Source organism: Podarcis cretensis (assembly GCF_951804945.1).
Source record: "Podarcis cretensis genome assembly, chromosome: 2".
In the NCBI taxonomy this organism is placed as follows: domain Eukaryota; kingdom Metazoa; phylum Chordata; class Lepidosauria; order Squamata; family Lacertidae; genus Podarcis; species Podarcis cretensis.
Window position 1 is genome coordinate 36,247,851 of NC_137171.1, and position 25,495 is coordinate 36,273,345.

The 25,495-nt window shown below is 43.2% G+C and overlaps 1 protein-coding gene across 2 annotated transcripts in view; it reads right to left on the bottom strand.

Moving 5' to 3' along the window:
* UBE2O (ubiquitin conjugating enzyme E2 O) overlaps positions 1 to 25,495 on the bottom strand; it is a 66,384-nt gene that overhangs the window by 9,426 nt on the left and 31,463 nt on the right. Inside the window, exons 2-14 of one of the 2 annotated variants that reach the window (XM_079965914.1) lie at positions 22,927 to 22,986; positions 19,417 to 19,527; positions 17,994 to 18,091; positions 16,156 to 16,219; positions 15,239 to 15,382; positions 14,135 to 14,244; positions 13,468 to 13,618; positions 10,836 to 10,877; positions 7,354 to 7,862; positions 5,200 to 5,354; positions 3,860 to 3,972; positions 3,104 to 3,232; positions 2,038 to 2,127 (exon numbers count right to left, since the gene is read on the bottom strand). In XM_079965914.1, coding sequence (XP_079822040.1) covers positions 2,038 to 2,127; positions 3,104 to 3,232; positions 3,860 to 3,972; positions 5,200 to 5,354; positions 7,354 to 7,862; positions 10,836 to 10,877; positions 13,468 to 13,618; positions 14,135 to 14,244; positions 15,239 to 15,382; positions 16,156 to 16,219; positions 17,994 to 18,091; positions 19,417 to 19,527; positions 22,927 to 22,986 — 1,776 coding nt within the window. The remainder of the gene's footprint in view (positions 1 to 2,037; positions 2,128 to 3,103; positions 3,233 to 3,859; positions 3,973 to 5,199; positions 5,355 to 7,353; positions 7,863 to 10,835; positions 10,878 to 13,467; positions 13,619 to 14,134; positions 14,245 to 15,238; positions 15,383 to 16,155; positions 16,220 to 17,993; positions 18,092 to 19,416; positions 19,528 to 22,926; positions 22,987 to 25,495) is intronic. The other variant, XM_079965913.1, reaches the window with a different exon arrangement.

The following is a 25,495-nucleotide window of genomic DNA, read 5'->3' on the forward strand; positions in this document are numbered from 1 at the left end:
GAAAAATTAGAAAGCTGTTGAACTAGAGCAATGGGTTTCTCCTTTGGGGTTTATTTTGTAGAAATGTGCCTATCTGCACTTCATATTGCTTTCTATGAAAGCATTGAGAGGGCTGCATGCATGCTACACCTACTTTAACTCAGCAATTACCTTCATGGGAATCAGTGGCACAGATGCCATAGCTGAGGTTTTCTTTTGTACCTTCCATCCCATCAAGGTGGCTCCACAGAGCCCTCAAAGCAGCTAATCATGGGAGAAAATGAAAAGGATGGCTTGGATCCAAATAGCCCTTTGCGCACCATCCAAACAGGTCCTGCAAAGCTGCAGGAGATGCTTCTGGAAGGACACAAAAGGGTCTGCACACCTAGGAAGGTGAGAGCAGGGAAGCCCTATGGCATGACTGGAACTCTGCTCTCATTTCCTTGGATCCACTTAAAATCGGTAGTGGGAGCATCTCCAGATGTTGGTGAACTCCAAATCCCATCAGGCGCAGCCAGCATGGCCACTCATCGTCAGGGGCAATGGGAGCTGTGGTCCATCACCATTTGGATGGCCACATGCTCCTCTTCCCTGACTTAAGTTAAAAGCCAGCAGAGAGAGTACAAGTCAGCACCATCAGAAAACCCAAAACTCCATCTAGCAGTTCCCACTGCTGCAACCTAAAGTTCTAAATAACTTGTTAATCTACAGGCCTCAATAGGCAAAGGCCCACTGAAACAAAAGAAGTCTTCATCGACCTTCTGAAAATGTGTGAGGTGTATGTCAGAGATGCGTGAGCAAGAAAAGGATGGGCTAAGGACAAAGGAGACCTGGACCATAAAGAAGGCTGATGGCCAAAGAATTGATGCTTTTGAATTATGGTGCTGGAGGAGACTCTTGAGAGTCCCATGGACTGAAAGAAGATCAAACCTCTCCATTCTTAAGGAAATCGGCCCCGAGTGCTCACTGGAAGGACAGATCCTGAAGCTGAGGCTCCAATACTTTGGCCACCTCATGAGAAGAGAAGACTCCCTGGAAAAGACCCCAATGTTGGGAAAGATGGAGGGCACAAGGAGAAGGGGACGACAGAGGACAAGATGGTTGGACAGTGTTCTCGAAGCTACCAGCATGAGTTTGACCAAACTGCGGGAGGCAGTGGAAGACAGGCGTGCCTAGAGTGCTCTGGTCCATGGGGTCACGAAGAGTCAGACACGACTAAACAACAACAACAAGGACAAAGGGGGAACTGCAGATTGCAGGCAGGAGCTACTAGCAAAACTCCATGTGTATAAAATTTCCCTGCAAAGGCATTCAAAGGATCCTGGCCGTTGCTGAGAAGGAAAACGGAAGCAGCAAGTTTAGACTGCAGAATAAAGAGACATCAGTAGTGCCACAAGTGGGTTTCATCAACAGCTTGCATCCAGAGCAGCAATCGTCAACCTTTTAGGACCAGGGGGCACATTTTTAATTCTCTGAGTGTGCAGAGGGCTCCAGTCACAAAATAGCTGCTTTTGGGGTGGGTGGGGGTGGCATAACACAAAATGGCTGCCACAAGCCGCATGGCTTAAAGCCACTCCTGGCAAGCTTATGCTTAACATGGGAAGTCAGCTATGTCCTGCTCGTCCTGATTGTGAGATCAAACAATAATGATTTTACACACACACATATAGATGCTGCCACTGTCTAATAGCAACAAGAAATGTTCCTCAGTACCAGGAAAAATATACAAAGTGGCCACACCATACTCACTCTCATGTCACAGGAATTGCTTGGAAGGTTTTGCCCCATAGCTTTCTTTTAATGAAAGTTCATAGTCTTGGGCATCAGCCCAGGAGCACAAGTAAAAATGTTCATGGGCACCATGGTGCCCACAGTCACTGACCTGGTAACCCCTGACTTAGAGAAATCCATTTCCAAGGTTCAACAAATTCAAAGCAAATCTAAGAGCTGGTGAAAAAGAAGAAACAAGCATTCCCAGTTTCAGACGAAATACCCCCTCCTTGCTATGAAGGCATGGGACCCAATGAACAACAGCTCCACCAAGCAGAGGCAGCTTACCTGTGGCAGAACGATTGTCCTGGAGTTATCAGCCCACACAACTTCCACTTTGCTGCTGAAATCCACACGGGCCACCTGACCCACAGAGGGCTACGGAAACAAACACAACAAGCCTTAGATCCAGCTTAACTCGACCTTCTAGAATACCAGCAGTTAGCAACTATTTTCTCCAAGTGAGTGGAGCGCGTAAGCAAGGAGGAGGATATCTACAGAGTGAGCCAAGAGAAATTGTAATGATTCCTGCTGCTGCTGCATTTGTACGGAGGGGGAAGGCCCGTGCAGGACATTTCCCAAACAAATCCACCTCAAAGACAGTGAACTGTACATTAAAACGACCTCAGCGCTACTCGTCTCCAGTCTCTCTGAAGAATCCATTTTTAAAGTATTTGACAGGGCTGCCATCTTGCGGTGGATTGAGGAACTGGCGTTTGAGCCTTTCAAACCTTTTTCCCCTCGGCAGATGGCGTCTTTATGTGGTTTCCTCACAGAGATGATCCACGTTGAACCTGGCCTTGTATATATGCTGAACATGTTCACAATAGGCTGTCTCTGTCACTTGCTCAGCAATGTTCAATACAATGCCGGAGACGAGACTTTAAAAAGCCCAATTAAAATTGTACCCGAAGCCGAGTAAGTGATATGTCGGTGTTCATAAGCTGTTTAGAAGTTTCAGGTCTGCAGATTTCTCTACACAGCTTTATTACTGAAGAAGGCAATTAGGAAGAGGCATGACGGCCTTTTAAGCTATTAATTCATGCATGCATCATCTCTCCACTCAAATTATGTAAGCTTTACGCTTCTGCAGCCGATAGATTCCAATGACCTCATTGTTACGTTCCGGTTAGCTATTGCATCTGCTACAAGGGGAGGACCTCAGTTCTATGTATGTGCCGAAAAAGAATAGCCTCCCTTTTTCTAGGAAGTGTGCAAGGATGCATGTCTATTAGGAACACTAAGCAGGACAAGACGGCCTATCCCTTTTCAGTCCAAACCAAGGCACAGAGGAATCTGGCAACTGCATTTCCCCCTCCTGCAGTATTAGGCCCCAAGGACATGCAAGACCTACCTCATTTTCACCAACTGAAGCACCATCCTCAGCATTGCCAATGCGGATCACAAAATCAGTAGTGCGGAAGCGGAAGTCTGGGTGATCAGCAATGTCATACACACTGACATCCTCCTCCTCCCCAATCAGCTGGCAAAGAACACACCATGTTTAAGACCAATCCTCGTTCAGATTTTCCAATTCCTAAATGCTTCCAAGAACAACATCCTGAAACTCAAGACATTCTGCTCGACGCTGCTGCTGCGTTGAGATATCTGGTACAAGGCCTCATGCATATATAATCTTTAAAAGAGCTCTGAAGTGTTGACTAAAACAGGTAGGCACTCAAAGTGGTAGAGTCACCTGAAAGGAGGACTGTACAGTCCTGTCCATCTGCACCAAGCTCTAACCTTCTACAATACACTCATTTGGGGCTCCTGTTCTCCCCCACATGGCACCAAAACAGAGGATGAGAATAAATCAATCCGCCCAAGTCAACATTTAACATAAAGGAGGATCCAGTAAGAGGATCTGAGAGTATGAAAAAACACACACACACTATTTTTTACTTAAGTTCTGACACCTAACCTTGATCTGGCATGGAAAAAAGATAAAATCCGCATTAGGGTTTATTGGGGAAAAGATTGGAAAGAAAAAAAGTCAGCACAGTATCTATCACTTTTAAATACAGCTTTTCCAGTATACTGAAGTGTACAATGAATAAAAGTCCACATAAACATAATAAGGGCACAAAAGACAAGGACCTTTGCTTCTTACCTCAACATCATCTCCACTAGGCCTCAACTTGAACCATTTCACCACACAGGTGCGGCCAACATGGTCACCTGACTGCACCACTCCATACATCCCAGGATCCTGAGAACCCTGTGCTATTTAGGATTGAAGAAAGAAGACTCCAATAAGAGAGAGCAGCATACTGAAGCGTCAAATCCTCTTTTTCTAGAGGCTTAGGCAAACAACAGTAGGAAAAGGACTAATATTCCACAAGGATTAGAATCATAGGATTGCAGAATTGCAGAATTGGAAGGCACCCCAGGGTCATCTCAATTAGATCAGGCACGTCCAACAGGTAGATCGTGATCTACCAGTAGATCACTGGACGTGCATGGTAGATCACTGGCTCCCCCCAAAGAAGCTCAATAACTTTGGCTCCCCTAAAAAAGCTCAACATTTTAGCCCTGCACCCCTCCCCAAAAGGTGATTTCTTTCCTCCTCCCTAAAAAAGCTCAACAACTTGACCTGAACCCCAAAAAAGGGGGTAGATCACTGCCAGTTTTTAACTGTAGATCGCAGTCTCTTGGGAGTTGGCCACCCCTGAACTACATCATCCATAACAGATGGCCATCCAACCTCTGCTTAAAAGCCTCCAAAGGAAAGAGAGTCCACCACCTCTCATGGGAGTCTGTTATGGACTGGAAGTCTCTTAATAGATAAGTAGAAAGTATATTCAAACACTTATTTGCGCTCCTTGGGTCATATTCAACATAGAATTAAGTGGATTGTTTCCCTCTCCTCCCCCTGTGCACCCACTAAATCTGGTCTGAAGGTTCCCCCAACTCTCTGGAGCAGATTTGGGGATAGCATGGGGCACACATAGGTGGAAAATCACACTGCGCTAGCGCTAATCCTATTTAAATGAATACAGCCCCTTTTCCTTTCATCTACGGTCCACTAATGAAAATACTGTATGGAGACAGATTTTAGACACAAACTGAAGAGTGGCTTATTCTCTTTGGAGAAATTCTATCTGCCAAATATAATAGGCACAGTTGCCATATTGTATCTGAGGTACTTGGTATCTCAAGAGGAGAAATACCTGTATGTTTTTTTAAAACACCAGGATAGATCAATTTACAATATAGTGCATAGGCAAAAACACCTTTCACTACTGCCTGAATACAAAGGGGTGCCACATTATCCAATTTATTACTTTAACAATTGTGAGGGTCAAAGTTCATCAGCAAGATAAGATTCTCAGGAAATATGCTAAAAGTGGACAATGCTGGTGTTATTACATTCAATGTTATTGGCAGTCTAAAGATCCAGACTCAAAACACAATTGTAAAGGTGAAAACAATGCACATCACACCAATTACCTCTCTTGTCCACCACAAAATCCCCAGGGCAAAACTCGTTGTTGTCCAAGTGATGGACAGGAAACAGCTCATTGGAACGAATGGTTTTCTCCACTGTGCCATCCTGCCACATCACATCAGCTGAAGTCATCGTGGTCACCACTTCCACAGCAACCCTGTGACCAAAAAAGGCAGCGAATTACAGAAGACGCCTCCTACAGCAAGTGGAGTCAGACAAAATGGGGCCTTCTGATCGCACCAATAGCAATCACATCAGATGAAACTAGCTCCTTTCAACTATGTGCTTCAGCAGCTTCTATTCTCATCAAGCACCAACCATTGTTCTATCTAACTGGGAAGAACAAGTGGCCCAAAATGTCTCAAGAATGATCTTGGCCAGCTGCTGCAGAAAACATTCTGGGTACCATTTGATTTCTAAAAAAGCTTTTACAGTGGTGCCCCGCAAGACGAACGCCTCGCAAGACGGAAAACCCGCTAGACTAAAGGGTTTTCCATTTTGGAGGCGCTTCACAAAATGAATTTCCCTATGGGCTTGCTTCGCAAGACGAAAATGTCTTGCGAGTTCCTGCGGGGGTTTCCCCCTTTCCCCTTTTCCTAAGCCCTAAGCCGCTTATCAGCTGATCCGCTGATAAGCTGATCCGCTAAAAGCCGCTAAACCGCTAATAGCGCTAATCCGCTAAGCTGTCAATGGGCTTGCTTCGCAAGACGAAAAAACCGCTATACGAAGAGCCTCACGGAACGGATTAATTTCGTCTTGCGAGGCACCACTGTATATCTATTTTTAGGCTTGAAGGACATGATTCAAGATGAACTTGTAATTTTATCTAATTGGCTGGAAGCAATGAGTAGTGACTAACAGATAACCTAGTTGTCCGTACTGTATGTACTTGATTTTAAACCACCTTATACTCACTTGTAAACTTAAAATGGTGACACATGCCTATTGCCTCACAGCTTAATTTCCCCCTCTTTTTAATGGTGGTAAAAGAGGTTGGACTGACATCTTACAGCTGAATGGGCATGACACTGCAGCTCATATACAGTACTTCTTAAAGCAGGAGTGGAGAACCCTAGGCCCAAGGTTTAAACGTAGTCCCCCAAGCCCCTCTATTTGCCCTTCCTTGGGACTCTTCACAGGCCTCTCTATCTCCCTTCCCCAGCCACATCCAGTACTTGCCCTTGACTGTGTTTGTCTGGATGGAATGTGCCAACCAATGGGGATAATGCTTTTTCCTTCCCTTGATGGAGGATACATAGGAGTGTGGAGTGTATGTGTAGCGACTAGTGTCCTGTATAAAGAGTAAGTGCTACCTTTCTTCATTGCTCTGCCCTCCTTGACTCCATTTCTGAGGTGCAGGGATCTGGAGCAGAGCCCCTTCGCCCCACCCCAACATCTCATCCTCCACCCTGCCAGCTGACGCCCTCCGCTTCATGCCTTCCACTGGCAGCGGCCCGGATGCTGAGACCGAGGAAGAGCTCCAAGTCACCGGCTGCAAGCTCATTCAGGCCCCTGGGATCCTCCTGAGCCCCCCTTAACATATTTATTGTGGCCTCTTTCTCTCTCCTGCCCGGTGGACTTGACTACCCACCCTGCTTGCTCCCCTCATTGGCCACCATTGCCACCATGTTGGCCAAGGTGTGGATGAAGAAGCTGGAGGAGCTGGTGGAGGACGGGCTGTGGCACTACTGGACTTCCCAGTTGGTCTCTACACTGAGTGCAGCAGAAACGCCAGAATGGAGAAAATTCTACTCTTTCCAAAAGTGTTTTTTAAATCCCCACATATATTGGAAGGCAGCCGTTTATAAGGCTGCAGTAGAAACTGGGGTTTTGGATTACTTGGTCCCAGAGAATGGGAAAAGGCAGTCAGACTGGTGCCTTTAATTGGGTTAATTTTATTCCTTCTACAGAGATCTGTGAGACCTGAATTCACACACTTGCCTCATACTGGGCATCCATGGAGTCATCGCAGTTTGCTCTTTGCATTTCTCTTGAAACATGAACATGAACGTTCTACACAGGCCGTCAAACTAAAAACCCATCCTGATGAGGTTGCACAAATCCTTGTGCCACGGACATTTTAAATACGCACTCACATTTGACTGCGAAAACTCAGAACTGGCAGGATTTAACGGCATGTTTAAGGGCAGCCTTACCTGTCGCCTGGCTTAAACTCGCGGGAAACCTTGGTTTTCTTCTTCTTATGCTTCCTCTTGAGGTTTTTGATGGAGAGTGGGATACTCTTCTTGCGCCCTGTGCCACTGCCGCTTTGGGAAGAGGCTGTGGAGCTGGCAGAAGAGGTCACAGAGCTGGTGTCGTCTGTGTCATCTGCTGCTTCGTCGTCAGCATCCTGTTCTATTGACTGGAGCTTGTAGTCTGAGGAGCCATCATTCCGTTTCAGAACAAATGGTGGTTGCAACTGCAGCCCAGCTGCTTCGCAAGGGACACCTTTTCCCGTTCCATCAAGGTGCTCTTCCTTTACTTCTTGTAAGCTTACAGCATCATGGGCAGAGTCCTCTAGTTCACATTTTAAGCCGGCTTTAGGTTCTTCAGATGGTTGGTCACCTGCTGCAGCAGATTCTGCTTCAGGGAGGTCAAGGGCACCCTGCGAGTCTGGGGATATCGACATGATCTTCACTATCTGCTTCTTCAACAATCTCCTCACCTACAGAAAATAAATGACGGTCAACAGATTCAGCCCAAGATGTAGGAAGAGTTTTAGCCAGAGCTAATCATGCTGCTGAGTTGAGGAGATGAAAGGTTTTGTATTCTAAGCAATCCTTGGACTCTATTTTCCTTTAGCATTTTGGCCCTTGAGTTAAGACTGCTTTCACTGGAAGACTGATGGGCAAGTCTTCCTTGCTAGCCCAGAGTTCTCTACAGGAGTAGTGACCACTCTATTGAGAAGCAACAAGCAACTGGGTTGTATCCAGCAATCTTGTCCCATTAGCAGAAGGACTTTTGCCTGTACAATTGGCTCAATTCAAAGGACTTCCTTGCCCAGAGCAGATATGGGGGGGGGGCACAGGGGGAGAGGAGAGGGAGGGGAAGTCCTTTTGCATAGGCAGAGGGGTCCTTGTACCAACATTACTAAAACCCACAGTGGTTATGACTGGCTGACCCAGGAAACACCCCTGGCAAGCCATTTCTAGGTTTCTCCATCAGAGTGACTCAGTTCTGGATACAGATAGGTAGCCGTGTTGGTCTGCCATAGTCAAAACAAAATAAAAAAATTCCTTCCAGTAGCACCTTAAAGACCAACTAAGTTAGTTCTTGGTATGAGCTTTCGTGTGCATGCACACTTCTTCAGATACACATATCTGAAGAAATGTGCATGCACACGAAACTGTGTATCTGTGTATCTGAAGAAGTGTGCATGCACACGAAAGCTCATACCAAGAACTAACTTAGTTGGTCTTTAAGGTGCTACTGGAAGGATTTTTTTTATTCAGTTCTGGATGTCGCAAAGCAGGTCCAGCCCACTAAGAAGAGCAATGAAGGCAAACCAGCATGACAACATTATGTCACTTTCAGGTGTCCAAGATGATGCGGATAAAAGCACAAGTAGCCAAAGGCCACAGAGGCCTTGAGAGGCCAGCATGGGGCCAGGAAAATACAGTAAGAGGAGAGTGTGGAGGAAGAGACTTTAAAAGTTCATTAGCTGTAAATGCACTGGCAAGGTGAAACCCAATAGTTCTTGAGACATTCTTAAGAAGACCTTATTAATATACTATGTTGCCCAGTTGGGACTCAGTTGCCTAGCCTTCTTTACAATGTACCTCTCTCGCCTATTTTTTTTTAATAGCACCATTACTATGGTTTTCTGTTCAAACTTATTTCTTAAGCATGTTTATTGGCATTTAGCAGAAATTGCACTGCAAAAAGTGGCAGGAACAAGTCTCTGAAGTTGTGAAGCTATCCTTGCTTTCCAGGAGGAAGATAAACTTTTTCTAGGAGGACTTCATATCCCCAACACTACATCTAGCTTCATAGCAATAAATCTAAAGCCATTATACCTTAATGTTAAGTCGTGGAGGGAATACAAAGATTCAGCTATGATTAAATATAAAACTAAAACCTTATTCATTAGTCAAAGCCAGCAGAGCACCATCCCCAACAACGGTACTCCCCACCAGATTCTGTTCTCTTTCCACCCAAGAGCCACTCACCCCGACAGAAAGTTTAGTAATCAATTTATACATTTAACCCCCCCCCCCGAAACTCCTGTCACTCTAGTTTAGGGACTGAGAACCTCCAGCCTGTGGGCAATTTCCCCCAAATTGCACTCACTTGTCCCACACCTGACATTATATGTGCAATCAGGTGTGTGGCAGGTATACACATGGCTGGATTGGAAGAGCAACCGACTTTTCCAATGGGGAACTGCAGCTGATCCCTGAAGAAAGCAGGATGGAAGTCACTGCCCATCAGCTAGTTTGTGGTGACAAGTATCAATATAAAAACCTTGGGCTCATTACAGTCTATAATGTGTCATAACTGACACAAGGCAATTCAGGGTATTGTCATGTCAACACATACCAACACAGAGAAAAGTGAGGTTCCCAACTGTGTTTCCCTCATATTGCAAATACAAAAGGTGGGGGGAAAGAGAAGAGGATGTGTGGGGGAGAATCAGAAAGCGGAATACTTTAAACATTATTTTTCTGCACCGTCAGTTCTCCCCTGTAAATGCGCAACCCAGATGTTAGTAACTGGTTCCCACATATATCCTGCCAAGTTTCAAAACCAGAAGTAAGTCCTGATGTGGAGAAAATTCCCTAGGAGGTACTTGCACAAGAGAACTTCCAGGTTTAGGAGGCATTTATGCTCATCTCCCTCCCTAAGTGTCCTCATGCCTACAATCCTCTCACTACAGCAAATAAGAGCTTAGAAACCTGGATGGTAATATTTAGTTGCACTAACTGGAGTGGATACCATTTAGGTTGCCCCCAATGAGTTCTGTAACAAAGGAAATAAGCAGCATCTAAGGCAGCCATGAGAGGAGAAAACATGTCAATTATTCCAGACACTGCCATCATCAAGGGCAGGCCATGCTCCTGTCTCCAGGTGATAAGATATTATCTACTTCTATAGCAAAATGCAAAGCACTGTTGTCAGGGGAGCAAGACTTGCCAACACCCCTTCTGCCTGATGACCTCAACCAGCAGGGGCCTCCTCTGTCAGGGTGGGGAGATAAGTGTTGCCATGAATATTATACAGATTTCAGTTAAAACATGCACTTTCCTCCTGGCATATCTCTATCACGCGGATGGACATGAATCTTATTATTACTAATTTAGAAGATTATCAAAATTATACAAAATGAAGTTAGAATTGGCTAAGCTGTTCTTAAAAAGGTTAAGATAACCTTTCCCTGGAGGTGGAATTATGGCACTTAAAAAGAATGACACCTACAAATAGACTCTTCTTAAGCAATGTGGGTTTATCTAGAAAGAGATAAACAAATGTCAAAATCTGCTGATGAGTTTACATGGAAAAATAAGCTATTTAGAATATTAACAGCCTTTTTGGAGGAAGGTGGCATTTGAATGCTGAAATTGGAGACACTTAGCTACCGTACAGGAGGAAGTTCAAGGCTTTTAAAAAACAGATACAGAATAAGTGTTTAGCACAGTACCTTTTCAGGCTTTACGTTGGATACGAAACAAGGACAGGCCATCTGCAATATTAAACACCACAATTTTGGTATTATTGATGAAAGCATGGGAATATTTAAAGAGGAAAATTAAGTCCAAAGAAATGATTCACAGTTTGATTGCATCTTATTCATATTTTAACCCAAAGGAGAGATTTAGAAAATTTTGGTTCCGTTTTCTTAGAAGTAAATTCTGATTTTGTAGGAAAAAAATACCACTATAGTGACACATGAAACCACTTAACGCAGGCTGCTAAACTAGTGAGCTAAGCAGACAGACAACCATGTTTCGTGGCCTGCCAGATGCTTAACAACCTCCCTCAAAAAGATCACAAAAACAGGGGGTTAATTGAGCCTATGGTAAACCACTATGAATGCCTGTAGACTGCACTTGGTTGGATCTGCAAGCAGGATTAAGGAATGTAGTCCCCACAATTCTCATTAAAGAAATACTGTAATGAGAGACACAGACCTACCTGTTACTAACAGAGCTAAGCAAATTGCACTATGAACAGCTAGAGTAAATTGTCCATAGACTAAAACTACAAGGGCAGAAATGAAACTTAGCACGTTATTACAACAAGACACTGGAAGATGCTAATAAGCTGTCCTATCCAAGTTAAATAAGAGCATCCTTTAGAAATATGTGAATTTCCATATTTTGTTCATTATTAACAAATATGTTAAACTCTTTTTCACTGTCAAAAGTAGCTGCTAGAATGGTATACATCTGATAATGGAAAGATACCAAAACCCTCAATATATTTGAATGACTATTAAAGTGAAGATATTTAGCAATTGTAAATATTAAGAAGCTACATCCACGGGCTAGGCAGGAAAAAAAATAAATTCACTGAAACATAAGTAGAGCAGAAAGGTCCAAAAGTACTTCAAAAAGGAAGGAGGCTGCTATATCTAGCACAGTACACCTTAGCTGTATTATTTTAATTGTGTAGTTTCCTTTCTACACTTGGTAGAAGCAATATAAACATGCATGGGAGAGGGACAGAAACCATGACAAATGCATATTCATACTTGACCTAAGAGAGGTGCTTGTTAAATTCAATCGATACACACAATTCTGAGCTAGTTACTTTCCCCCTCACTGTGCATTGAAGTGAATGAATAATCTCCGGGGGGGGGGGGGCGAATCCCATGTAGGTAATAAGCAATGTGAGTTGTAGAGAGCCACTGACCTGGGTTGAATCTAGAAACGTACAAAAAATGCTGTGAAAGTGCTTTTTTAAAAGCATTTTGAAAAATATATTGAATTTACCATAAGCCTGCCATTGCCATCTAGTGTCACATTTGTATAATGCACTTAAAACACACGTAAAACATTCTGTTTGCAGCTGTATAGCTGAGTCCCCGCTACACATATAACACCAAGCCAAACCATGCCTTAGTGGGAATGTGCAGACTCTCGGAGAGGCAATTGTGGGTGCTTTTCAAATTCTCTGCTCCTGCTGCGCTGTTCTGAGCCAAGCAATGGTTTGGCTCCATCTTTTTGTCTACACCCAGGGCTGGTGGTTTGTTTTGCTCTAGACAATCATGAGCCCAGGTTTGGACAACACACTAAGCCAATATCAGTGGTTTAGCTGAGAACAGTAGCAAACAGGGCCAGAAGAGGAGCAAAGCAGCTGGGACTTCTCCAGGAAGGAGCCTGTGTATTCATGCTAAGTTATGGTTTGATAAATATTACATGAGAACAGAGCCACTGTCTCAGAACGGTGGAATGAATATGTTGGATGGTCAAAGCTAAAAAAAGAGAGAATTTTTTTCTACTCGAGATCTCTGAAAGAATTTAAACAACCACCTGCAATGTGGATTCTAAAGAAATCTCCATCTCATATTTAGGATCACTGAAGGGGCCAATCAACAGAGATTTACTCTGAAGACAGAGACCATCAGTGGAATGCATCAAAATCGGGTGGACATTCATATGCCCGTTAACATATTTTTCACATAAATTGATCATAGGAGGTTACAAATCACTTCTCAATCAGTTCTTATCTAATGAATGCAACAGTTGCCAAATGAAGGCAAACTCATCCCATAACAACTCTCTGTCTATAGACCATTCAGCTCAACAAGTTCACATTTTCTCTGATCATCAAGTATCATATCTTTTGTGCCACAGTGCTACTGGCAATTTGCTTTCTTAACTGTGGGATCACACAGTTTCACTGAGCCACTGCCTCCTTCCTGACATATATTTTAGGGAAACATGAACACCAGACATGGAATTATGGTTAAGGCTAAGCAGGTACTTCACTTAATTGGTATTCTTCTGGCACCTGAAGATGGTTAAGAATATTGGTTAAGCAGGGCACCAACTCAAGCCCTAATTGCAATCAACACTGGTGCAAGTATTTCTCTTACGTGTGGGAAAGGGAAAATGTGCTCTCAATACAGAGGAGGCTGCAGAAGGAGTACAAGGGTGCATAGTTCCCGAAAGCTCACTACCATTATCTTAATCACATCAGCGGATTATCATCTTAACAAGACTGTCAAAACAGTCTAGAGAAATTCTGAATAAAAGAACTTCCCAAAGAAGTTTGATGTTCTGTGAAGCAGTTTGATATTATCAGCCAAACGATGCCAGCATACATACCTTTTTGGCAACAGATCCTTCTCCCAGAACACAGTTTCTCTCTGGGCACTCACATGTGATTTTTGCCGGCTCCACCTTCTCAGGAAACACATAGAGACACCTTTCTCCAAGTTGCCGCTCAGCATGGTCAAAGCACCCCAGGCGCTTTACCCTGTCAAAAACAAGGTGACCGTGATACCACCTTACTGCTGGCTGATACAGTTTCCCCCAAAGTCCTAGCACTGCCTGACACCTCTACAGGGGCTTTCATATACTTACAAGATGATAACTTTTTTTTTGGGGGGGGGAACTGTTTAGGAGACAATAACAGTACTTCCTCATTTTACATGGGTTTAGGCTTAATTCAACAGTGCAAAAGTATTTGTTAATGCAGGACAAAGGGGAATGTTCTCTTATATGAAGCATACTATGAAGTTTGAATGTGCAGGAGGAAAATAAGCAGATTGTTAAAGTCCTTTTGCTCTGTAACAGCACACAAACAGCTGTACACATGCCATTTCAGATTATTAGATCATTCACCATCCCACCTCAAATGTTTGCACTAAATACTATAGCAATAACTTTGTTTTCATCCAAGTAAACTATTGCTTTTCTGGTAGCAGCCTTCTGGCAGAAAGTAATTTAATGGGGGAGTGCTTTTAGGGTATTAATATGAAGAACTCCTTACCTAGACAAGTTCTCTTGGGTGATTAAAGACGGTGGGGGACTTATACTATCTGTACCTCCAGGACAGAAACTTTTAGTGATCCAAGTCACTTTCAACTCCACCACCTGCACCTAAGGAAAACAAGGCAGAGGAGAGGAGAGAATGGTTTTAGAAAATTTCACGAGATTAAATATCAAGTAGCATTTTGTTACTGAAGTTGTTAAGACACTCATACTTTGGTATCTTTTGTCCAACTCACAGAATGCCTTTAGTTTGTCTAGGACTATTATCTTGGCTTTGGTGCTGCATAACTGTATCAGAAGGACGCAGGTGGCGCTGTGGGTTAAAGCCTGAGCGCCTAGGGCTTGCCGATCGAAAGGTCGGCGGTTCGAATCCCTGCGGTGGGGTGCGCTCCCGCTGCTCGGTCCCAGCGCCTGCCAACCTAGCAGTTCGAAAGCACCTCCGGGTGCAAGTAGATAAATAGGGACCGCTTACCAGCGGGAAGGTAAACGGCGTTTCCGTGTGCGGCTCTGGCTCGCCAGAGCAGCGATGTCACGCTGGCCACGTGACCCGGAAGTGTCTCCGGACAGCGCTGGCCCCTGGCCTCTTAAGTGAGATGGGCGCACAACCCCAGAGTCTGTCAAGACTGGCCCGTACGGGCAGGGGTACCTTTACCTTTTTAACCGTATCAGACCTAAGTAGCTATAGCATGAAGAAGCAGTTATTTGCTTTTTGGAAACAATTCAAACAAACCTGCTTTTTATCAAGCTGGCATCACTTACTGAGGATTGTTCCATTCATATACCAACATTGATACAATCTAAAATGAAGGCTATTTTCATCCTACAGATTTTTCATGGCTGGGCTTGAGTGGGGACTCAAATCAAAGAACCAGTCAGGGAGTGGAAGTGAAAATGGGGTCATTTCTAGTTTAACCAAAGTACAAATGATAGATGAGGTCCTCACTCATAAGTTGTACATAATTTAAAAACAATTATTGATCCTAAACTTTTGTAGAATATTTTTTCATCGCGTTTGGTTCAAAGGACACAATATAGCTTGTTTTGCGGAAAACTCCAGGCAAGGCAGTGATCCCTTAACATAGTTAAGTTGACTGAGCCATACCTCTTCCACCACCACTCTGAACTTGCTCTTTGTGCTAAGAACCGGTTTCACTCCTGAAAGCCACTGCACATTCGAGAAGACTTTCGATGGGCCAATGAGAACTTGCCCAGGGTAAAAGCCATATGAATCATCGAAGAAGAGGCCCTGAAAAGAAGAAGCAATACAAGAAAGAAGTGCAAGTCAAAGCCAGGTATGATTAAGACCACATTTTGTCCCTGTGGAATGAGATTCCTGTGTTCCGGTCCAATGCTAGTCACTAACAAAATACTGTATTTTTTGCTCTATTAGACTCACTTTTTCCCTCCTAAAAAGTAAGGGGAAATGTGTGTGCGTCTTATGGAGTGAATGCAGGTTGTGCAGCTATCCCCGAAGCCAGAACAGCAAGAGGGATTGCTGCTTTCACTGCGCAGCGATCCCTCTTGCTGTTCTGGCTTCTGAGATTCAGAATATTTTTTTTCTTGTTTTCCTCCTCCAAAAACTAGGTGCGTCTTGTGGTCTGGTGCGTCTTATAGAGCGAAAAATACGGTACTTAAGCAAACAGAACTTGTTCAAAGATTCCTTGGTCCTGAAATGCTCTTTCTCTGCTACAGTCAACCACAACAGCAGTTTCTAAGGCATCTAGGGAAATCTTAGGTACGCAGGATAATGAATAGTGGAGGAAACATCATAAGGTACTAGAAACTAACAGCTCCCAGTTTCATTTGAATTTCTTCAGTACCAAGCAGCAGGTGGAAAATCTACCATGAAAATATGATTGAATTATCTTCAGTGACTTCTGGAGTTCTTGCATTCAGTGGCTCTATTTCCCTACTTACAGAGGTGGAAACAATTGTTCCAAACATATGAAATTTCAAACAGGCAAGGTGAGAACTATTCTAACAAACTGAGAACTATTCTAACAAAGAGGGGGAACTTACTGAGTCGCTGACATGTGGACAGACATCATAGAGCTTTGCTGCATCCTCTGTGCTCATAGAACACCTAAGGAAAAGCAGTAATTGTTAAAAACACACACACAGATTTTGCAAGAGTCAGCACTATTTTCTTAATGGCAAATATGTGTTAGCATGCTCTTATATCTAGATTTAACAACACTAAGCCATGCAGATGGAAGATATTGGATATCATTCCATTTTAAAAGTACTATTCAATGTATTTAACCTGGAATAGGTATGGGGATGCTTTGAGAAGTATTACAGGTCAGGGACAAACTATCATATCATATCATATTATCTATTATATCATATCAAATTATCATATAGGGATTATCTAATTGATTTTTGAATTTTATTGTCATTCATGTTTTTATACTGTATTTTCTGCTGTTTTTATAATTAAGTTTTTAAAGTGTTTTAAATTTGTTGTTAGCCGCCCTGAGCCCGGTTTTTGAACCGGGAAGGGCGGGGTATAAAATAATAATAATAATAATAATAATAATAATAATAATAATTATTATTATTATTATTATTATTATTATTTTCCCTATGACAATTTTGTAGGATTTGCATAGGCAGCCTATATATTAGGGGTGAGGAAGCTGCAGTCTGCAAAGCCTAATTAGGTCCACCAGTCCCTTTTGCCCAAGCCTCACTTATCTGCCCTTTGCCTGATGTAATATATGACATCAGGTGTAGGACCAGTAAAGCTGTAGCTGGATCAAAAGGGGGCTCGGCTAATTGGTGGTACCTGCAAAGTCCTGTGTCATGTACTTTGACGCCCCCCATTATCAGCTGATTGTCTGTGCTTGAAGAAAGCCCTGCATGGCCAAAGCTTCAACAATCAACTGGAATTGGCTGTGAAAGGGAGGTCCCCCCCCTTTTTTTTGAATCTCCTTAGTGCTGTCGAGGGGACTGCAGGAAGCAGCTTAGATTCAAAGTGATTCCTCCAATGCTTTGAATGCAAACTGCTTTCTCTGGAGAAAAAAAAAATCAGTTTAAAAACTGAGCTTTTTTTCTTTCCAGAGAAGGCAGTTTTCTTCAAACCAATGGAGGAAGCATTTTGAAGGTGAAAACTGCTTTCTCCACAGAAGGCAAAATGCTCAATTTTTAGGAACATTTTGCCCCCCTGCAGAGACTCCAAAGGGGCTCCCTGTCACCAACGATCAGCTGATGGACAGTCGCAGCAACCTGCTTTGAGCTTTGTCTGGTGTCAATCACCTGTTGCCATTGTGACATCAGATGATTCCTGGTGGGTGGTTCTGCCTAGCTGTCGAAGTTGGGCTACACATGTGAAGAATGGGGAGATACTGATCAGGTTCACTGACCAAATCAAGGTATTCATACCTGGCCTATATCTTACTGGATCAAATTCAAGGTGCTAACATTAAAGGCTTTATGTGTTAAAGATGTGGGACCTGGGTATTTGTTGCAGCATCCCTTCTCATACCAAACTACCTGAGTCCGGAGACCCAGTCTCTTTTTTTTGGGGGGGGGGCTCAGATGCTTGTCTGCATGGCTGAGCACACAAGCATAGCAATATAACTGCCCAGTCCTGTGAGTGTTTACGCAGATGTTCTATCAAGTTTAATGGGACTTGTCCCATGAAGTCAAGGTGCACAGGATGATAGCTGAAATCTGCCACCCTTCCCCAACCCGGTGCCCCCTCCAGTTGTTTTGGATTACAACTCTCATCAGCTCAAGCCAGTATAGCCAAAGACAGTTGAAATAATAACAATTAAAAAATATGGGAAGGCTGGCTTACATTTACTCAGCCAAGAAATTAAAAGCATGCTCTGTAACAGAAGCAACAGACATACCTGGCACCATTGGAGAGCTTCAAGATGATTTGGTTCTTTAAATCATACACTTTTCCAAGCCACCAGTCATAGGCAATGCAGTCACCGTACATGAAAGGCTGAGGGGTAGAAGAAAGTTATGATGCCTGCTTGCTTGGTTCATTTAGTCACAACTAGATAACGTTGTTCAGCTCATGGAATAAAATGAACTGATGTTCAGGATTAGGGTACACCCGGAATATAAAAGAATTTAACACTTGTACATTTCCCAGGTTACTGAAATAGGTTTTTCCACCACCCCACCATACTACAAGATTGGGTAGATGGAAAAGTGTGTTACTGACAAATTTCATGGCAAAGATGAACAGTAACATATCAAGTACACTGGGTAAACTCAAGGATAATCTCACAATCACAGTTAAGTGATTGAGGAAGCGCAACTGCCATTCTTTCTTACAATCAATTCAGAGTTGCATCTCTCTGCCTTGTTAAGAATGCCAGCAGAAATATTTATATTCGTTTGGGAAGGTTTCAGACTATAGCCAAAACCATTTTGTAGACCCATTCCCGGCCCCCTGTGACAAAAACAGTAAAAAATGAAATAAAGGTAGGAAATATCTAGAATGAACAAATGAACTCAGAAGTTACAGGCAGCCAGTTCCTGTACATTTTTTATGTACATACTTTGTTCCTTTAAAGATTTTACTAACACCATGTTTTAACTGTACTGCAGCTCAGGATCACGCTGTTGCCGTGGGACTGCCTTGATCAAGTGATCATCCCAGCTAATCACTATGCAGAAACTTCTCACCCCATTTGTTATAGACTAAGCCTTTGCTCAGTCTGACAGAAGCTAGCAACGTATTCAGAAAAGAACTAGTGTGGCCGTAATGCAAATATTGCATCATTTACTTCAAATATTTATATACCACCCTTCAATATTAAAAGTTCCAGGGCAGCAGTTTACAGAGATTAACAATTAAAAACAATTAGAAAGTATGACAGGAGATAAGGAACTCCTTAAAATTAAGTCAGAGTAGAGAACTAAGCCAGTTACAAACTGGGATTAGTTTTTAAGGGCTTTTACTTTGTCTTTATAGTACCAGACAAATTAGGTTTGCTTGGCCCCAGGAAAGGCTTCCCAGAGTCAAGATACTACAACCAAAAAGGTCATAATCCATATAAGAGAATCCAGGGAAATGCCTTACAACTAACATCTTAATGTGCAGACAAGTTTATGTGGAAGTAAGCAGTCCTTCAGGTCTCTGAATTGCATCTCTTGTAGGGCTTAGAAGCATTACTCTCTTCAGAGAAGACTCTAGTCTTGTTAAAAGAAACCACTCACATCAGGGGATGTAACATCATCCCTGCCTGTTCCTGATTAAATCTGTTAAGTTGTTAGCTTTCATGCTGTGTGAGGATAAGTAGTTTTAAACACACTCACCCAGATATTCTGAAGATCTTTGCTGTTGACCGGATAAAGGATACAGTTGGTCCCCACCAGTTTTACGGCACACTCTATATTCACATCAATTACTGTTCCACACTGGCTGTCCTGGAAAGGTGAACGAAAGGTTTTTCAACTGCAGGACACACAAGCTGTGCAGAAACAGACAGCCCTGAGAGTTTCACCTGCTATTTATCAGTAGAACACGAATTCAAGACCCAAGAAAAAAAGCAAAAAACAGAGTCCCTTTTATGCCTTCTTTCTTGAGAGAATTATTGAGTCCGCATTCTTTGCCTGCTTGACCTCCTGTCAACCTTCTTTGGAACCCAGTTTATATAGGTTCTGTCAGGGAACTGCCATCGGAGCCAGAGGGAGAGGGAGGGCTCCAGAGGGATTCCGGAGAGCGTCCCAGGAGGGAGAGAGGCAGCCCATCTTCTGGGGAAGGAAATCAGCGTAGCACCAGTGGAGAAGGGGGGCAGATGGGGGAATCGGCGAGGTGGCTCCATTACTCCTCGCCGGAGACCAGCGGGGAGAGCACGGGTCCTCCGCTGCCCACACCCTCCCTGCGCAGAAGGCTTCCGCGCAGGGAGAGTAGGCGGAGACTAGGCGTCAAAGAGCTTCTTTGCTGGAAGAAGTTCAAGAAACGCCCACTGACGGATTCTGCCAGCGATTGAGACAGCCATGGGTGCGTGGCTGTCCGGACAGAAAGGGTTCACCCAGGTAACCCAGCCAAACGTGGCGCCAATTTATGCACAAGCAACCCCTAGAACCATTACAGGTTCCTTTCCCTGCAAGTTGGGGACCCCTGTACATCATCAGATAGTTTGCTTGCTAATCTAGATGGTAACTGCCTAATAAGTAAGCTCTCAGACCAAGACTGGTCTCTTCATTTTACCCACAAGCCGAACGAAAGTAATGTGGTAATTTCTGTAGAAAGTCAGCATTCTCTCAACCTCACTATATTGCAATGTGGGGATAAGACTAATGTAACAATATTCAGGTATCGTGCTCTTTCAAACACTTGAAATATGCTGTAGAAATGTCAGATATTTTGCCCGCTATCTGCAGAACAAATATCAGAGCAAAGTATTAATTAATAAATAAGCCTTGTTTATTGTGTCGCTTTGAGCCTGTAAAGAAAAGCTCAATTGTGCCTGCATACTGTTTGGCTTGCTGGGGAAGAGGATATGAACCCAGATGCATCATTAACTCATAACTCAACTAATTCTTAGTCAACTGGCAGCTGCTGTAATAACCTATTTTTATTTATTAATGAGCATAGTCCATTACAAAATGCAGCTGATGGCTGGGTTCTGTAGCTGTTCCCAAACATCAGGGTCTATTAATGGAAACACACATAGACACACACACTTTGGAGGGTAGGTGCTTTATAATATACGAATTAGCTCACTAACCATATGATGATGCTTTTCTCCCTTCCTCCACCTACTGCTGAAACACATTTTTAAAATTGCTCTCATTGCTAAATAGGCGTCTTTGTTCATCCAGAAGGAGGACTCCAAAGGGGAAGAGTAAAACCTTTATGAACTAGTGTGGCCCAGAAAGTCTTTGGACATTACATGCCCGTGGGGTGGGGTGTGGAACGCTCTGAGTTTCTGGGAAATGAGTAGACTCCCAATGCTGGGCTTTTAACTTGTACAGTGGTACCTCTGGATGCGAACGGGATCTGTTCTGGAGCCCCGTTCGCATCCTGAAGCGAATGCAACCCGCCTCTCTGGGTCGTGATTTGTTGCTTCCGCGCATGCGCGTGATGTCATTTTGAGCATCTGCGCATGTGCAAGCAGCGAAACCTGGAAGTAAAGCGCTCCATTACTTCTGGGTCGCTGCGGAGCGTAACCTGAAAACGTTCAACCTGAAGCACGTTTAACCCGAGGTATGACTGTAATACAGGTCAACTGGCATATTAACCTGCATTAACTTGTAATACAAGTCAGGACCGTGATTCAGAGAAGTACAAGCTATTTTGTTATATGTATGCCACTCTTTTCCTTCTCCCATTCTTCAAGTGTCTTGCTCTCCCCTTTTAAAAATGACCAAGGCCAGCTTATGGTCTGAGGTGGCAAGGTACATTTGGATGATGCTACCAACATAATGCTTTGAATTTTGTTTCTTAAAAAGGTAATATACTTGTCATTCCCTGTATAGAATATCTTGCAGCCACTGAGAACGCAATCAATACACACAAAAGTGCTAACTGCAACATAACCATGAGTTAAAGGTAAAGGTAAAGGTACCCCTGCCCGTACGGGCCAGTCTTGACAGACTCTGGGGTTGTGCGCCCATCTCACTTAAGAGGCCAGGGGCCAGCGCTGTCCGGAGACACTTCCGGGTCACGTGGCCAGCGTGACATCGCTGCTCTGGCAAGCCAGAGCCGCACACGGAAACGCCGTTTACCTTCCCGCCGGTAAGCGGTCCCTATTTATCTACTTGCACCCGGAGGTGCTTTCGAACTGCTAGGTTGGCAGGCGCTGGGACGGGGGGCTTTAAATCAGTTGGGGTTCAGAAATTCTCATGATCACCAAAAGCAGTTGAAAGAAATATCAAAAAGGGTTCCAGGAAGAGTGTTTCCAATGTTAGCTACTACACATCACTTGTTTTGGCAAGTACAGGCATACCCAAGCATCCTAGCACATGTATTGTTCTCTTCTTCATCTAAACACTGTGTTGCATGTCTTTAAAAAAAATTATGATGGCAAGAATATTTAACTTCATACGTCTGAACTGGGGTGACAAAACAAGGCTGAGAGTGTTGAATCCCTCTTCAACAGTTCACAAGGCATCTCCACCATGAGAATAACAAACACTGGTTAGTGTTTGGTACCCTCAGTGTTCATGCAAGGCAACTGAATGTGAAACTGAACTGTGCAAATTAGCTGCAAGGTGTATTGTGTCCCTTGGTGTCACCCCTAATTGCCCTCACCCAATCCAGATGCATTTTCAATATTGAGTTTGATATTGAGTTAAGAATCCATCAAACCCCCGATTCAGGATTTCACGCTTACATCTTGCCATGGAAAAGAGAACAAGAGTGTTTACTAAATCCTGAATAAGGCTACTGATCGGACACAAACTGAAAGAGTACCATTAAATCTACTTTTTCATTTTATAGCTACATTTGTTCCAGGACTCTGAGTAATGGTGCAAACTGCTCTCTGCAGAAATCAACATCTGAGCCACAGCGTCATTTGGAAAGGCTTACAGCAATGCACCTCCAATGCTGACACTGCTATTCTGGCCAAAAGGTTCAACGCGCAAGATGCATATTAATGTGGCTGGCTTTGGCTGCAGCTTTTGCTGTAATGTGTTAAGACACCGCATTTGATTCTATAGAATGCCATGCTTGAAACACAGCAAATGAATTTGACAATACAGTCCGATCACATTCAAAGCCAAGTATTTCCTATGTTGCAGATTCAGACTATGCAAAATTTACTACTGAAACACTAGGCGTTGGTTTCTCGCGTCCATACACAAAACAGCACTTACCCGTGAGCCCATGTGCCTGACAACATCCCGAGGTACCACTGACCGGTCTTCAAGCTTCAGCTGAGAGGGAGGTGGTGGGGAAAAGACAAAAGAGAGAGAAGATAATTAAGATGGATCCTCACCATACCTTCATATGTACAACCTGATTTTGAATCAAGTGGACTACCAGGTTGGTATTTTTAAAATTTTTACACGTATAATGTGTGTGTGTACACACACATTTTGTACCAATATAAGCTGTAGCAGCACAATGAAGTAATTATCTGTACATTCATACAATGCTGCTGGTGTTCATAATTCCACTTTAGTGATGGACATGGCAACAAGACAAGACTATATGGGGTTTTATTTTGTTATTCCATCATTTAATTTTGTTTACTTGTATCCCACCTTTCTTCCAAAAGCTCAGACTTGCATAAATAGGTTCTCTGAACTTTTCCCATCCAGTTATTAGTATTGTTAGCATCAAAAATGGAACTTCAGGCTGCTCTTTGTATCTGGAATGAGTATCACTACATAGCATTTACTACTAGAAATGTAGTAGAAATCTTGCTCTCTATTAGATTCCTTAGAAAAAAACTACACGGGCCATTCTGATTAGCAGAGAGAAATTTGTTGTACCTCTGCCCAGAGCAGAGACATTTCAAAGCACAGAGGAATGTGGCTCACACAACAAGTAGTAATTGACAGTGCTAGTTTGGAGTGTGTGGGTTAAGAGTAAGATTCTAGGACTACTGCATATACAGTGGTACCTCTGGTTACGTACTTAATTTGTTCCGGAGGTCCATTCTTAACCTGAAACTGTTCTTAACCTGAAGCACCACTTTAGCTAATGGGGCCTCCCACTGCCGCTGCGCCGCCACAACATGCTTTCTGTTCTCATCCTGAAGCAAAGTTCTTAACCCGAGGTACTATTTCTGGGTTAGTGGAGTCTGTAACCTGAAGCGTATCTAACCTGAGGTACCACTGTAAAATGGTATGCATGCTTGCTTGATCAGATGTGCCTCTATCTCCAGATTGTTTTTGCAGCAAAGCCATTTCCACAACATATTGTGCCAAATCTAAAGTAATAAATAATAATAATAATAATAATAATAATAATAATGCCGCCGCCAAGGCACTACAGACATGCATGCACAAAAAGTAAGAGATAGGTGTTTTATTCAAAATATGCTGTGCAATTCAAATATTATTGATCTGTCAAATGAACAAGCAGATCAAAGCAAAGGGTACTTGATGGCCAAGTCATTCTGTCTAAGAAAAGGCTATCAGTTGTGATGGCAATAAAGAGCATTTTCAAACCACTCGTCCTCCCACTGAGCTTGCACTCAGTGACAATCAACACTATGATACAGCATCTGCATTATGAACACCTGCAGAAATGTGAAATAGCAGCTCTATAGATAAATGCTCACCTCACTAAACTTGATCATGCCCGCCACACAACCCTTTCTTTACAACAGACTCACGCTTCTGCCCTAGTCAGCACATTCGGTTGCCTCCCTTCCAACACCGTCTTATGTATCCTCCTTTTCAGCTCACTAAAAATCTATAGCTAGAAGGGCTCCATTCTCACCTTGGCAGCGCAATGCTTGTCTGCAATATTTTCTTAGTTTGTCTAACAACCATAACAACAACAACAGCAGGGTATTATTTAGCATGAGGGAAACACAAGCTCTCATTGCATTCAACAGCATTCTCAAGTCTTCTTGGCAGTTTAGAGATAATCAGCTGGCTGGTTTTGAGAAACACATAGGTGTCACTGCAAGCTTTATGCATCTCAGAAAGCACCAGGATTAACTGTATACTGCAAAGCTATGCTGATAGTGAATCTCTAGCTGTGCAGTCAGCAGAATAATGAGGTTCACCTGCAGCACAGCAGATAATTGGATTGGGTCCTCTCAGCCTCTACCCAAGTCTCCCTAAAAACCTATGTCTTTAATGAAATGGTGGGATGAAAATAAAGGGGTCATTTAGGCCTCCTTGAAATATTGAAGAGACCTTGCCCCAGTAAGCTTATCCACTCCATTTCAGCCAGCAGGAAAATCTGGAGCAGGATCTCCAATACAGATTGGAGAGTATGAGATAGAACTGTCCAAGTTACAATCTATTTATAACTTTAAAAGCAATAACAATAACCTTGAATTGTGCCCACATATAGTTTGTAGATGAAGATCGCAAAGAAGCAGAGTAATATATTTCAGTTAGCCAAGGATCTGTGTCTCCAGGTCCAATGCTCCTATAATTACAAAACACTGTCTCATGGGATAGATCTTTTTGTGAGGTTTCCTTAATGTACCATCATGTACACTTGCACAACATACCAAGCAAAGATATCCACAAGATTGGGCTCAGTTCAATGTGCACAGCATTGCACCCTGAGGTTGTGCTGGTCTGCTAAATATTTCAAGGCAGCAATAGTTATTTGGTTAGATGCTGAATTCAAAATCACACTTGACTCTTAGGCATGCAAGAAATAATCTAAGTCTCACTAAGTCTTCATATCAAGCATGGAAGATGACACTTCCCTGAAATCCAGTTGCACTGTGTGTACCCAAGGCATGCATTT